The sequence below is a fragment of the Haliotis asinina genome, chromosome 2 (genome assembly GCF_037392515.1).
Source record: "Haliotis asinina isolate JCU_RB_2024 chromosome 2, JCU_Hal_asi_v2, whole genome shotgun sequence".
NCBI lineage: Eukaryota > Metazoa > Mollusca > Gastropoda > Lepetellida > Haliotidae > Haliotis > Haliotis asinina.
The window spans coordinates 48,470,853-48,485,390 of record NC_090281.1 but is presented as its reverse complement, the minus strand read 5'-3'; the positions used below and the strand labels follow the sequence as shown (position 1 = coordinate 48,485,390).

Sequence of the window (14,538 nt, the reverse complement as noted above, 5' to 3'; positions counted from 1 at the left end):
GCAAGCCTCACATGCCGTAACAAGTGAACGGAGTCACGTTTTAAATAACAACTTGATGTACTCAAACATGTTTTCATAACTTAAAAAATCGTAATATACATGTTTTATGTATATTATAAACTTCTGGTTAAAGTCACGTTTAAAGCTAGCTATTGGAGACACTTTTTTCAATATCAATTTTAGACAGAATTCAGAATCACTCTTTTATCAAATGATAATTTATTAAGGTATTGGTTTTAAAAAATGTCGTGCCTGGATTTCAGAATAAATTTCAAAGCAAAAACAAAAAAAGTTTCATCATTGAGATATGATTTTGCATGGGACCAAGATGACTTTCCCATTTATTTTCCGTTACTATCCGAAAAAAACGTCAGTTATTTGAAATCGATCTTAACAGAGTTTAAATCCGCTTGATCACGCTCAGGTACAGATTAGAGTTTCAATAACCGATCTCGTTACCCACGAGGGACAGAGGTCAGAACAAGGGGGCTTATCAAGGAACAAGCGTCGTCTAATCGCGGATTCAACCGTGATAAGGCGAGGACCCTGACAACACGTGGCGTCGTTAGTAACAAAATGGCGGCGGTCGTGGAGTGAGTGACAGTCGATATACATAACGGAAACAAACACCAGTCTTATGAAGTGTTTATGCAGAGGTAGGTGAGAGTTTGCGGGTGATCATAAATCGTATTTGTCCAAATGTTTATTTGCAATGCAAGGTAGGTGTTATAATTCATGTGATTTTGGAGTGGGATACTTTAGAGAACACGGTGTATAAATATTACAGTTAAAATGAGCATATTAACTTAGCTGTACTTATATAGTAGTCGGTGTACATATCGCGTATTGCACGGGTGCCAAGGTGATATACATGCTTGAAATATAATTTCATTGTTCTTTGGGAATCTATCTATCTATCTATCTATCTATCTATCTATCTATCTATCTATCTATCTATCTATCTATCAGTATATGCAGTCTATGCAGTGTCCTTAGTTTCTTGTTCTCCCCCTCTCTCCCCCTCTCCCCATCCAATGATTGTCCCTCCTTTTTCTCTTCCATCTTATTATATTTTCAATCAATTATATTTGTCAAATTGAACTGATTTCTTTCTTTGTTCTAACCACCTGTCCACCTAGATCTTTTTGTATTCTACATGCATCTCACTCTCCCGGAACATTTGATATAATCGGTCGTTATGTCTAAATCACAAGTTAGAACAATTCTTGACATCAACTCCAAGTGGTGAGCATTGTCGATAAACCGGTTGTAACTGCGTTATACATACCCGCAATATCATATACACGCATGAGCTTGATTCAATACAGTCATATGAATACATATATGTCCTGTCACCATAACCAATGTAATCGATAGATCGATTGTCCTGACTCAATAAATGTTCGAACGCGTGTAATCACCCCTTCCGCGGAGATTGCGGCTTGTCATTTTCCGCCGTCTCGAGCAGACCGTATCGATTGTGGACGCCTAACTTCCTATATCAACAGTTTATGCACGGGAGCACTAACTGTGTTTGTAATGTAAAGTGGGGTGTTATTGCCAAATGGGTAATAAGTTTTTCAGCTAACAGTTTCGTCCCGTCGTTTAGGTCAGAGACCAAATATACTCAGTTGCTTAAAATACCCTCTCAGTTCTAAGCATGTAGACCAACTGTAGTGTTGTTTTAAAATTCACGAAACAGCATGTCATGGATTTTTAAGTATAATTTTCAAAAACGTGTTTACAAATAACATTATTGTCTTGGTGAAAAACAGTAATAAGAAGGCTAATTTTACCGTTTACCTAAAATCACATATACTTCCTTAAGAAATGAAATGGAGGTCACTTAACTTCACTATATCTCACAAATCAGCTGTACTGGCGTACCAGTGAGTGAGTTTAGTTTTACACCAGACGCATCAATATTCCAGTTGTATAGCGGTGGTCTGTAAATAATCGAGTCTGGACCAGCCAGTCATGTGATCAACAGCATGAGCATCGATCTGCACAAATGGAATATGACATGGCATGTGTCAACCAAGTGGGCGAACCTGACCTGATCCCGTTTGTTGCATCTTACTGAAAATCAGTTCTAACTCGGATCTTCGTGGGTCTGGTGCATTGTTTGCCAGAATATTGTACTTCATATGTTTTGGTCTGTAGAATATCTCTCAAAATACTTCGAAGGTATTTAGTTTGCTGTCGTAGGCATTTTGTATTTGTTTGGTGTTTTGGTGTTTATGAACATGTTGCATGTCAAAAACATAACAAAAAAACTCATTCTCTTTTATCCGAATGTGTGTTTACCTCCATAGCTACTTTGTCTATCGTAGCACTCTGTTTTGGGATTTCCTTTCATGGTAATGAGGTAGTTTTAAGTGTGATATTTAAACTTTTGTGTGCTATTCTAAATGTCTTAATGTCAATTGTCGACGGGTTTTTATTGTCTAAATGTACACTTTGTTTATGTATGTATTGTTCCCACGTCAATAAGGTTGAAATGTTGCCGAGTTGAATATCACCCTCATTATCTCCCACCCTCCCTACCTCACTCACTCACTCTGACGAAAATCCCTGACAGGTATAGTCTGGTTTAGTGAAAACGTACCTATGAATTCTGAGAGTTAAATGTTTAACTAGCAAGGTAAATGTATGAGGATTCGCAATGTTATTTTCACTTTATTTGATTTACTTCTTTAACGTGAAATTAATCTGTACCCCAAACAGACATGGTTCTATACTTATCATTGTCTGTTCAATGGTAATCAGTGTCTGCTAAACAGTAATTATTGTGTGTTAAGCAGGGGCAGTGGGTTAAAGCGTAAACTCGTCTCGCTGAAGGCCCGGGTTTGATTCCCCACATTGGTACAATGTGTGAAGCTTATTTCTGGTGAGTGGGTGGGTGAAGATTTACACCACTTTTAGAACCAGAAATGGGCTTCAAACACACATGCTCGTCTGGGTAATCGAACCCTGGTCGTCGACGAGACGAGCGAACGCTTAACCACTAACCAACACACCACTGTCTATATATTGTCTAAAATACAACCTCCGGTATCGGTCTTCGCGTACCAAGGAATCATTGTAAGTTACCAGCAACCCCCTAGCGACTAGACAGGTCAGATCGGCACGCTAGATCCCGCACAAGCACACACGCATACACAACGCATATGAGCCCGCATATTCACACTTACACTTACACACACACACACACACACACACACACACACACACACACACACACACACACACACACACACAGACACACACACATACATACAGGTATATAACTGGGTAACAACTGATTAAGGTCAGACGAGCAGGGTTCAAAAGAAAAACACCTGCTCGGTCGCGTTATGTGAATAATATAAACCTAGGTTTTGTATGTGGGATTTAATGTAATCCCCAGTGTTGTGTATCTGAATGGTCTCTCAATGATTTCCTTTGAATAAGCGTCAGCGTCACTGTCAATAACACTGAATAACATGATAAGCTCGTCTACCTCTCTGAACGACAACACAAAGGCCACATTAAGTGTGTGTATGTCGACCCCCTCACGTAGTGACGTCTCCGTGTATTGACCTCACAATGCATGAGAAGAGGTCGAGAATAAAGAAGTTGAACCATAAAGCATTTTTAGTTACATAAGAAGACGTGTCATTTAAGATCGGTATTATATTTGACAGAATTAAATAGCACAGTTGGGTGGATTGCTGGAATAATCAGTCGGAGCATCTCAGTCGTATCAAGTCATCTTGGTAAACACCAGGAAGAGTCCATATTGGGACTTTATCTTTCACCTGAAAGATTCTTACTTAAGACATTCTGTCAGCAGCTGCGATCCATATAAAGATATCAGTGTTTTATCTCATTTCCCCCAATAACTGCCTAGTTTGACCTTTAAGGTGTTTATGCAGCTGAAGTAATTTAAAACCAGTTTCTTTAATTTGACAGCATCGTTCACCTTGAATAGACCCTGAAAACAGGATGTAGGTTTATGTATATCAGACCGATAGATGGCTTGGGTCGTTTCCTCAAACTGTTGGCATCTAACCCTAACCCTACCCCTAACCCTAACCCTAACCCTTGTCACACAGACACGTTCGATAAGGCTGGATAGGTCCAGAGTTCTTTTTTCAGTACAAAAAAGGGGACACATGAAAGTGCAAGTATTCCTTTATTCTTTTCCAGGTTTCATTACAAGGTATGTATTGCACCGTGGGAGCAATTTTTGGAATAAATAACGGAACACTTGTACTTTCATATGTTCCTTTATTCGTCTCTATGAGTAAACAATGCAGCATTGGGTAAATGCTCCATTCTAAGGTACATTCTGCATGACAAGCTGCGATACATGACACAGAACAAATAACCAGAATTTCCTTTCCGATGTGGTATAGCAGTACTTGTTCTTGCAATTATCAACTTGGAACAATAGTCTTTTCAAGAATGGTCCAAATGTATCACACGAAGTCAGCACACTGATATAAATTCAAAAGAAACAGTCTTGAAGGAAACAGTTTTAGAACATATTTTATAAATTATTGCTCAACACACACACACACACACACACACACACACACACACACACAGAGTATATATAGTCGTGATGCAATGTGCAACTGCTTCACACCTTGTGTTCCCATATACGTGTTTTTTGACAATTAAATGTGTGTCATTCGTAACCCCTATAATTTAATATGATGGAAAACAGAGGCAAGGCAAAAGCTGCTTCCCTTATGCATACTAGCGTTATTTCTGCAGTATCACGAATGACCCTTTACAAATTGCACAATACTGAACCATTGAACCAACAAATTAAAACCAGATATAAAAAAATAAAGCAAATACAAAACCTTCAACAAAAACACCCCTGATGAGCATTTCCTGTTTGTTTTATCAGGTGAATATCCATGGCAACACCATCACCGTGAGGCGTCATCTGAGGAGAAGGGGGTACGATGTCGTCGGTAAACACGGAAGAGACCGTCACTGGTGATGTCCCGAACGGTGTTGGAACGACCCATGATGACACCACAAGGAACACAGGACAGATTGTAGTCGAAGTGACGCTGAATACCTCTCAGCAACATCATCAGGACAGTACCGGTCAGTCTGCTGTGGAGAACGCTCCCGGAAAGCAAGTGTTTGGTGAGGATGAGAGTAAAGGTCAAAGTCTTGCCGATCCAGGAAACAGGCAAGATACTATAATTGGGACACAAGATGCTCCCGCGGGTGACAAATCAAATGTAGCCAGGTCGCCCGGAAAAGACATCAGTGATGACACATCGGGTTCTGGTGACTCTAAGGGGATGCCTCCTGTGGTTGTGCCAGCTGTGGGAGACACCGACACTATTCTGGAGAACAATGCCCCATCACTAAATGGCTCTTCTGAGGAACATACAACAAACGGTTCAGAAAGCGTCCCTGTATCAAATCAGTCAGGGGGAGCTAAAGAAAGTATGCCTGAAATTAATCTCGGTGGTGCGGTGAGGGAGACGGCTAATGACTCGAGGACAATGGTGGCTGTCGAGACTGCACCAAATACACCTGATGAAATGAGACATGATGAAAAAAGTTCTGCCGATGGTAAACCGTACAGAAGAAAGACACCTACGTCGTCTGTCAGCTACCCAACCACGTCAACCATACCTCCAAGTCGTCTGCCATTGATACGGTCAGCGCATGCGCACATTCAAAGTCTACAAGCTCCGAACGCGCCGAGAGGATTCGAACACAAGCAGGTGACACGGAGTCGAGTGCCTCCTCGATTTATTCGGCTTGCTACTGTTACCATGGCCCCGAAGTGAGTAAGACTGTATGAAAGATTTCTTATTGATTCCTATTATGGATGAATATCATCTTATTCAGTACACGTTCATACGGAAGTCTTTTAGTGCCCTTTATAAAAAAATCTTTATTGAAATCTCAGGGTACAAAACAGATATTTCAAAATATTAAGCTGAAATTCCAAGATAACGGTCTTGAAATTTCTACTTCTTACTTTGAAATTTCAAAAGTTAATATGTATCTTGAACATTTACATCTTAAAATGTAAAATTAGCACATTGAAATTTGAACTTTGTATCTTGAAATACCAGAGGAAACAACGCATGGCCATTGAAGGCTTTCGTAGACTCTACAAACAGTCCACTAAAATTCCGCACACATTAGTACAAATGTCTGCAACAAAAACACCAGAGAACATTAAGTCGTGTTTCTCTCCCGATTCTTGTCATAAAAAGTAAACTTGTAAAATTACAAAAAAGCTATCCTTGAAGATCAGTGCCGTCTTGTATTATTATCGTCTCTTGCAGTACACACTAATTTTAGTGCCATTCGTTTTTAACTTTTTAAAAAATAAAAATAATGATCTTGAAATTTCAACTTAATATGCATCTTGAAATTTCAAATTAGCATGTTGAAATTTCAAATCTGTATCTTGAAATTTCAGAGAAAAGAATAAAGAAAACCCGCATGGCTCTAAAGGCTTTCGTAGATTCTACAAAAACTCCATTAAAATTCGTCACACGTTTATACAATCATCTAAAGAAAAACAAACACGTCAGAGAACATTAAGTCTGCATTGTCTTTTTAGACAGATTCCATTGTCTCCTAAGACAGATTCCATTGTCTCCTAAGACAGATTCCATTTCTCCGAAAGTGGCTTTACAAGTCGGTCACTCTGCTTACCGCTCCATATATAAAACCCAACACTTTTCAATCTGTAGTTGCTCGAGATAAATGAATCTGATTGTTGCATGTTTTCTTTTCTTCAACGGCAATAAGATAAAATACCTACGTTTATCTCTTCATCTTGATAAATCGACAGTGGATCTAAAAACGAACACAACCTTTACAAATGTTGTATTTTCTTTAACAAACTCGCTGCGTCAGCGCCGTCATTTATAACGCTGATATCGCTACAACGCGAGCGTTTGGGTTCCGGAACAGTTGGCTGAGGAATTTAATTGTGTCCGGCATAATATCTCGTGCAAAGTTTAAAACAGGTATAAGCTGGCTACATGAGCAACTTCGTCATGTTACCTCCTCTTGAACTAACACTGAGGGCAAAGCCGTGGCCAATAAGGTAGTTATTTACTTGTTAATATTCATGTTAATGTCATGAAGTTTTGGCGAAGGGACATCCTGTTATACATGTATTTGTTTGAGTGGCGCTTGAAAACAGTATAAAAATCTATACACAAACGCCGACACTTTTAAACAAAGAAGTTAATGATCCATAAAGTTTTGTCGTCCCTATTTTGTTATGTATTTGAACATTTTTTCAGATCCAAAACGATCAGCGCAACGCCGAGTTTGTATTATGAGGAACCTCGCCGTCCAACGAAGGTAATTACTTGGGAAGAAGCCAACAACTCGCGTCCTCCTCTTAAAGTGGACATGGAGGGTCCCTCCCCGTGGACCTACTCCCCACGGAACAAGCCACTGAATGAAACTAACGCCCCAGCCTGGACATTTGGAGCTAGGTGTTCGCCGGAGAGAGGTACAAACATGTTTGATCACGATTAGTGTTTTAATTGTTTATCGCGATTTGCGTGTTTGTTGTTTAGCTCCGCATTCAGCAATAGCTCAGCTCTGGGACAATCCAGTGATCAACAGCAGTATCACAGCGTCAGAGACTATGAAACTTGCACATTGTACCGGTGCTGAGAATCAAACTCGGTGGAGTTTAGAAAACTAAGTTGTGTTAACCTTCTCTTCTTTTTCTAACATTCATTCGAAGTGTTGAAATAATATTCAAGACTAAAAATTAAGGTAAATGTTCTCGATGCAAAATTTTAATCCTTACTTGTGAAATTGGGGACAGAAGGATCGTGAGGTTTCGTCCGAAACTGTAATAAGGTTTACAGATTTGTTTAGAAAACATGTATCCTTAGATGTGATGTCCCAGTTTACAAGTGATGTATTCCACAGGAGGTAAGTCTTGTCCATGCTCAACCGTGACTCACTCTCTACCGGAGTCGACTGTCTATCTAGGAAATGATAGTGGATGGCGACCAACTTCCGGTTGAGCATGGACACGGCTTACCCCTGTGTTTCACGAACTGTTAGCTGTTTCTGTCTGTGGCACCGCAGCGGCGGAACATGCTGGCCCGTGCACCGAACTACATCCACATCAAATGTTTTGACACAGGGTGAAAAATATCAAATAAACGCTTAGATATGTAAACTATGGATAATTGAGTAAGCAGTCTTAGTATACTTAGTCTCAGTGTTATTCGTGACACTCTACCACTGAGTCTAACAAACCCTATGACCGTCCAATCAATAGCGAGACGGTTATATAGATCAGACAACGGCTACTACTTAGGGATCGGAGCACAGGCAAAATGTAGCGTAAAGTGCTGCATAGAGAATAAGACAAGTCTTCTTATATGCGAGCGAAGCGAGCAAAGGTTGGCAACGTACTTCCCTCTCTTCGATCTAAAAATATTTTTCATGTCAAAATAAAAAGCGCCACCGTCAAAGGTACACTCACATTTCCTCCCTTGGTTGTGCTCTCAGATTACCTACCCCATGTTTAATATTTACTCACATGAAATATGTTTTATTCAACATTTTAGGCGCCATTCGTGGTATTCAGATCGTTCTTCGCCTCCATCACCCCTGCCAAATTCCTGCTGAACGGAGTGACGGAACAAGAATAAGTAGAAATCAAAAAGAAATACCATATTGCCTAATTTTATCATGAACCTGTTGGTGTTTATTTACCTTATCTGTTGTCTCTATTGGTAGAATTTTCGTAATATTTTTTCCACATAAAAACACTTCTGGCGTAATGGGCGAATGAAACAGGGGAGGTAACTGCAAGTATTCCATATGGAATAATACCCTCCTGTTCCTTTACTCCGTTGAACCGGAAGCTGGAAGGGTGAATGGAGGCGAAGAACGGTCTGATATACCACGAGTTATATTCTTAAAATGTTGAATAAAAGATATTTCACGTGAGTAATGGTTGAACATGGGGTTGGAAATGTGAAAGCACAACCCAGTGAAGAAATTAGTGTATAGTTTTGATGGTGGCAATATTTTATTTTGGCATGAAAAATATTTTTCGAAACGAAGCGAGGAACGTACGTTGCCAATCATTGCTCGCTTCGCTCGCATTTAAGAAGACTGGTCTGTCCACAAACAAAAATCAGCATATAACGCAGTTATTTGACCTGCAGTATATACGCTTTTGGGATTCTGTTGATATGGTTACCATTAGCTAATATTTCCGCAGGATGACATCCTTGAATATTGCCCAAAACACAATTTTAGCGACTGTTTACTCGACGTTGTCATGGTTGTAACGTGCGCCGTGTGGGATCATACGCTAAATAGCATTCGGAATCGTTCAGGTTCTAACCTTTTCGAGATAAAAAGTTCAAAAGGCATGTGCGAATATCCACTTCCGCGATTTGGTAAGCTGTTTTCTGATTGGTCAATCTCAAAGCTTACCTGACGCGACCTCCCATAAGGTTTCGTTAGACTCAGTAGTGGAGCCTGACGAAAAGTACTGAGGATAAATACTTAGACTGTAGGTAAGAGGTAATAAATTGTATTCTCATAACTTTACAAAGAGGAAACAAATTCATCTGTAATGTATTTTTCACAATTAAGCATGGACATCAATAAAGTTCACACCCTGCCATGTGTTGTCTCCGAGGAAGTCAGTATCAGATAACACCACTAATGAGGTCATTTCGTTTCGTTACAGAAGGGGGATCGAGAACGTCCTGGGCGAAGACCTGGTTCCAGACGCCCCATGTATGGCACACCAAGGTGGACTTCGTCAGTGACGGGACGGTGAGTAGAAAAAATCTACTATAATAACAGCTGTTGAATGTCTATATAAACAATTGTATGCCAAAAAAGTCCAGATTGAAATGTCTTGTCCGACGCATGTCCGCATTAATGTCTACATTAAATTGTTTCCGGATTAAGTGATGTCTGTATTATGGAATGTGCTGATTAACGAACCGCTCCTCGTCCATATGTACACACATGTATGGCACTGCTAAACAAACGGTTGTAATTGTGTATATAAAGAATTGTTTCACACCACCATTAAGGGTATTTAAACAACGCCACTCGTGTTTTGGGCAGGTTCATATACAGCCTTCAATCGTCGCCTTTATTAGTCGTCGTCCTTTTCTTAAATGAATTGTGCGGATGGGTATTCTAGTGATTAAAGCATTCATTCGTCACGCCGAAGACCTGGGTTCGATTCCCCACTTGTGTTCATTGTATGAAGCCCATTTCTGGTGTCCCTGTTGTGATGTTGTTGGAATACAGCGGCGTAAAACTAAAGTCACTCACTCATTCATTCTTAAATTAATAAGTGAGATAAAAGCTTCGACAACATCTACCTTTACTGACATGTTTAACATATTTGGACGCATGGCTATGCGACGATATGCAACAATCATTCACTCGAACCCACTGATGCGTGTGTTACTGTTTAACACCTTGCAAACCCAGGTGAATATCAACAATGGCGCTCAGAAACTAACGTTTTCCATATGTGTATAGTGGCCGACGCCAAACCTGTATAAGAAACGCTCGCTGCTTGGACCACGACAGAGGACTATGCCGGAGTCCCCGTCTTACTCTATGGGGAGGAAAGGCGACTTCTCCGTTATGAAACAAGGTATGACCACACACGTCTGAAAAAAACCCAGATAAAAATATTCACAAAATAATAACAGAAGGATTAGCTTTTTCAATCGTCTGAAAAACACAGTGAATGAGTTCTAACTAAAGAGAGCATTCATTAAATTTAAGGCTTTATGTTCACAATAATTTCAAGCCATTTTTGTAGCAAGTGGAAACTAATAATTTCGTAAGGCTGGACTCCTTCATTGATGTGGTTAGATGAGAAACTGACATATCAGAATTTAATGTGGGAGACTTTCTTCAGGAGACTTTTTGTTTGGACCCTCACAAATAATGGGGGAAAAGTTGCCATTATTTTACGTTTTGATTCTAAGTGTGTCACTTTTATTGTTCCAATGTAACCGCAACTCGTTATTCAAGTATACAGTCCGACGCGTCGAACTACCGGTTGTCTCGAAATGTCGCTACGTATTATACATTTCGTCATAATTGTTCGGCTGTGATAAGTCGAAGTATACTGAACAGCAAAAAGAAAGTTTTTTAAGATATCTGTTAAAAGTAAGCGTTCATGTTTATGTATTCTATTTACATCTTTACAAATGTGTTTCTTTTGCTGTTCAGTATATTAACGTATGTCCCTACAATTTCGCCACAACCACGTCTCATTGTATTTAGCTTTGATTATCATGATCATTTTATTTTGATCCAAACGAATATAACATACATCATTTCAGGGTCCGACAAGGAACCGTCTCCGGGGGAGTATGACACTCATCACGCGGACAGAGCTCTGTTCAGGAGGCACCCAGCCTACAGTCACCAGTTCAGGCGGGAGGGCACAATACTCTGGTCTTCCGGGGGTAATATGTATTTTGTTAAAAACATGATTTGACCTCGTGAAATAGCATATTTTATAATGTCAGAAAGTATGATGATTGACAACCAAGGGAAAAATGATTGGTTGAGCATTAGATGGCAATAAACAAAGCCACAACTGAATTGTGTTTTACATATAAAAGTAAATATATTTTACACCTCATGCTTGATAATATATGTTTTTTGGTAACTGAAAAGACGATTGTTCAGGTAGGGTACAGTTATTTTTTTCAACATTTCGAACCTAGTATTTTTAACGGATAATGTTATTCATGACGACTGTCTGGGGAGACATCTCGCAGCTTCATCAGAATAATCGATGTACATGTGGAGTTGTTGCTGATGTATATACCCAAGGTAGGATTAATGTACAAAGACAGCACTATAAACAGGATTTGGATTACTGGGAGATTGTCCAGTGATAATCCAGTGAATGTGTAGCAATGGGAAACATAACCAAATAGCTTCAGAGTCTAAAGTATTACGGACTCGTGTTCATATGATTGATATCAAACGATACTTGGCTAATATTTTGTCCAAACCTCGCTGTGCTTTGTCAGTTGTAATTTATCACTTGAAGCGATGACGAGTCTTCATCAACCCATGCTTCTCGGGATCGGGTGGTCAGACTCACTTTCTTGGCTAATATTTTGTCCAAACCTCGCTGTGCTTTGTCAGTTGTAATTTATCACTTGAAGCGATGACGAGTCTTCATCAACCCATGCTTCTCGGGATCGGGTGGTCAGACTCACTTTCTTGGCTAATATTTTGTCCAAACCTCGCTGTGCTTTGTCAGTTGTAATTTATCACTTGAAGCGATGACGAGTCTTCATCAACCCATGCTTCTCGGGATCGGGTGGTCAGACTCACTTTCTTGGCTAATATTTTGTCCAAACCTCGCTGTGCTTTGTCAGTTGTAATTAATCACTTGAAGCGATGACGAGTCTTCATCAACCCATGCTTCTCGGGATCGGGTGGTCAGACGCACTGTCTTGGTTGATGTATGTCCCTTGTCCATATTCAGGCTCCTGATCACTGCATTGTCTGCTCCATACTGGATTACCGATAGGCCAATTATATTCATGAGAGGAATATACAGTGTAAAATAACCTAAAAAAAAATTAAGTATCACAACAGTTCTTTTCTTTTCTTCAGAAGACACACCTGGCCCTGGATCATACACCCCGACGTCCTGCACGCGGCCCCACGGTCCCAGCTTCAGTATTCAGGGTATACGACGGGAGAAGTCTCACGTTCTCGGACCGTATTCGTCTTTCTGAAACCATCAGCATTATTAACGTAGGATCCTGACGGCACGGAACGAGACAAAAGAAACCTGATCTGAACCCGACTGGAGCTTTATAATGCCATACAATGGACGTTTTGTCCTTCTTGTAGCGTCCATTGCATACCATGTGAGTTATCTCTCCCTGAGTACAAATGGCCGCCTGGTTTCGCCAGACCTGGATACTTTAAATGTGAATAATCATGTTGGACTTTGAAGAAGGAGCACGCCTTACAGAGATATTTACGTGATAAACGATACTTGTCCGCGTCCAGAGTCTCTTATACTGAACTGTGAATTGTCAGAGTATAGCTTATACCTTGGGGACGTGGGAGGGTAGCCTAGTTGTTAAAGCGTCTGCTCGTCACATCGAAGACTCAGGCTCGTTTCCCTACATGGGTACAATGTGTGAAGCCCATTTCTGGTGTTCCCCGTTGGAATATTGCTGAAGGCTGCGAACAACTAAACGCAGTCACTCACTGTACCTTGGGAATCACCATGTGACGTTTGTGACACTGATGCTAGTTGTGTTGTTCACCCAACAGAAAATGGGTACCCGGTGGGATAAGTCGTGTAACTTTAACCTTATAGAGACTTTTACCTAACAGGCAGTATGGCTTTTCCGGAGTAACAATGTGCTGTGCCATTCATTGTTAGCGCTATAAGCATGCCTGGTGTGGAGTTTGGCGCTATGTTGATAGACGGATTATGCTCATTATTACCTGAAGTTTGCAGTCTTTGTCCACTGTTTCCAGCATGATAGCTTTGGAAGTATTTGAGTGAAATGCATATTTTCTTTTGCCTGCATTGTACCTATACATATAACATCTATATATACAGCTGCAGACCCTGGATTTCCCTGAGAAGGGAAGGGGTACAAGAGGGACCAGATCAACAATAGTAACTATAGCAATAGAAATGAAGGAGTCCATTGTGCTAGCACCAATACAACACAGGAATGTGCGAGACATTGCAATCTCGATCTCATACTACCGGGTACCCATCAACAGCATGGGTACATTCTGTGTTTGAGTACGAGTTTAATTAAACAATGCAGAACATATTTTGTGAGTTTCACATATTAACAGCCAATAACATTTTATGGTGTAAATGTTCATTTGTTAAACCGAAAGATCAGGCTGATGATGCAAACAAATTGTGATTGTGTAAATATTGCGACATTGAAATTTGAATTTCAATAATATGTTATTTGAAAAATGCTAATTTAATTCATATGTAAATAGTTTGTGTGTTTGTTTGTAATATGGGAGTAAAGTTTCATAGTGTATTTATGTCTTGTGTCTTATTAATTCATCGGCTCAGTGATATGGTGTCAGACATATGCTCAACATTGTTGTTGTATGCACGTGAATAAAGTAAGCGTGTAAACATTCATTTGTGTTTTGTGGTATATTATTGTAAATATTACAAGTAATTGCTCTGCATATCACACAGGTGATATGGGGATATCATGAACTGGGCAAATAGGATTGATATCCTCCTATTCCCCATAGCTTTTTAACACGTTCGCTCGTCACGTAGAAGATCCAGGTTCGACTCCCTATATGGCTACAATGCATGAAGCCCATTTCTGGTTTCCCTGGCCGTGTTATCACTCAAAAACGTTTGGTAAAGGGACACTAACTAGGACTGACATTATATCCTACGATTATTAAAACTACCTGGTTAAAGTGACATACTGTCTATCTGAGAATACCAGTTATAGTGGTCAGTCACGTATCCGTGTGGAG

At 40.0% G+C, this 14,538-nt stretch overlaps 1 protein-coding gene across 1 annotated transcript; it reads left to right on the top strand.

Annotated features, from left to right (window-relative positions):
- The first annotated feature begins 551 nt into the window (after positions 1-551).
- Positions 552-14,182, top strand: LOC137272601 (uncharacterized). Its single transcript, XM_067804993.1, has 7 exons — positions 552-656; positions 4,904-5,806; positions 7,293-7,507; positions 9,728-9,816; positions 10,543-10,660; positions 11,361-11,486; positions 12,658-14,182. Exons 2-7 carry the CDS (start codon positions 4,962-4,964, stop codon positions 12,780-12,782), a joined length of 1,518 nt encoding a protein of 505 aa, XP_067661094.1. The 5' UTR covers positions 552-656; positions 4,904-4,961; the 3' UTR covers positions 12,783-14,182.
- Positions 14,183-14,538: the final 356 nt, after the last annotated feature.

Excerpts from the sequence above, each read along its gene's own strand:
- LOC137272601 (XM_067804993.1), top strand. The coding sequence starts at position 4,962 with ATGTCGTCGGTAAACACGGAAGAGACCGTCACTGGTGATGTCCCGAAC. Across the intron at positions 9,817-10,542 it reads ACTTCGTCAGTGACGGGACG|TGGCCGACGCCAAACCTGTA; the intron begins GTGAGTAGAAAA and ends ATATGTGTATAG. Across the intron at positions 10,661-11,360 it reads CTTCTCCGTTATGAAACAAG|GGTCCGACAAGGAACCGTCT; the intron begins GTATGACCACAC and ends ACATCATTTCAG.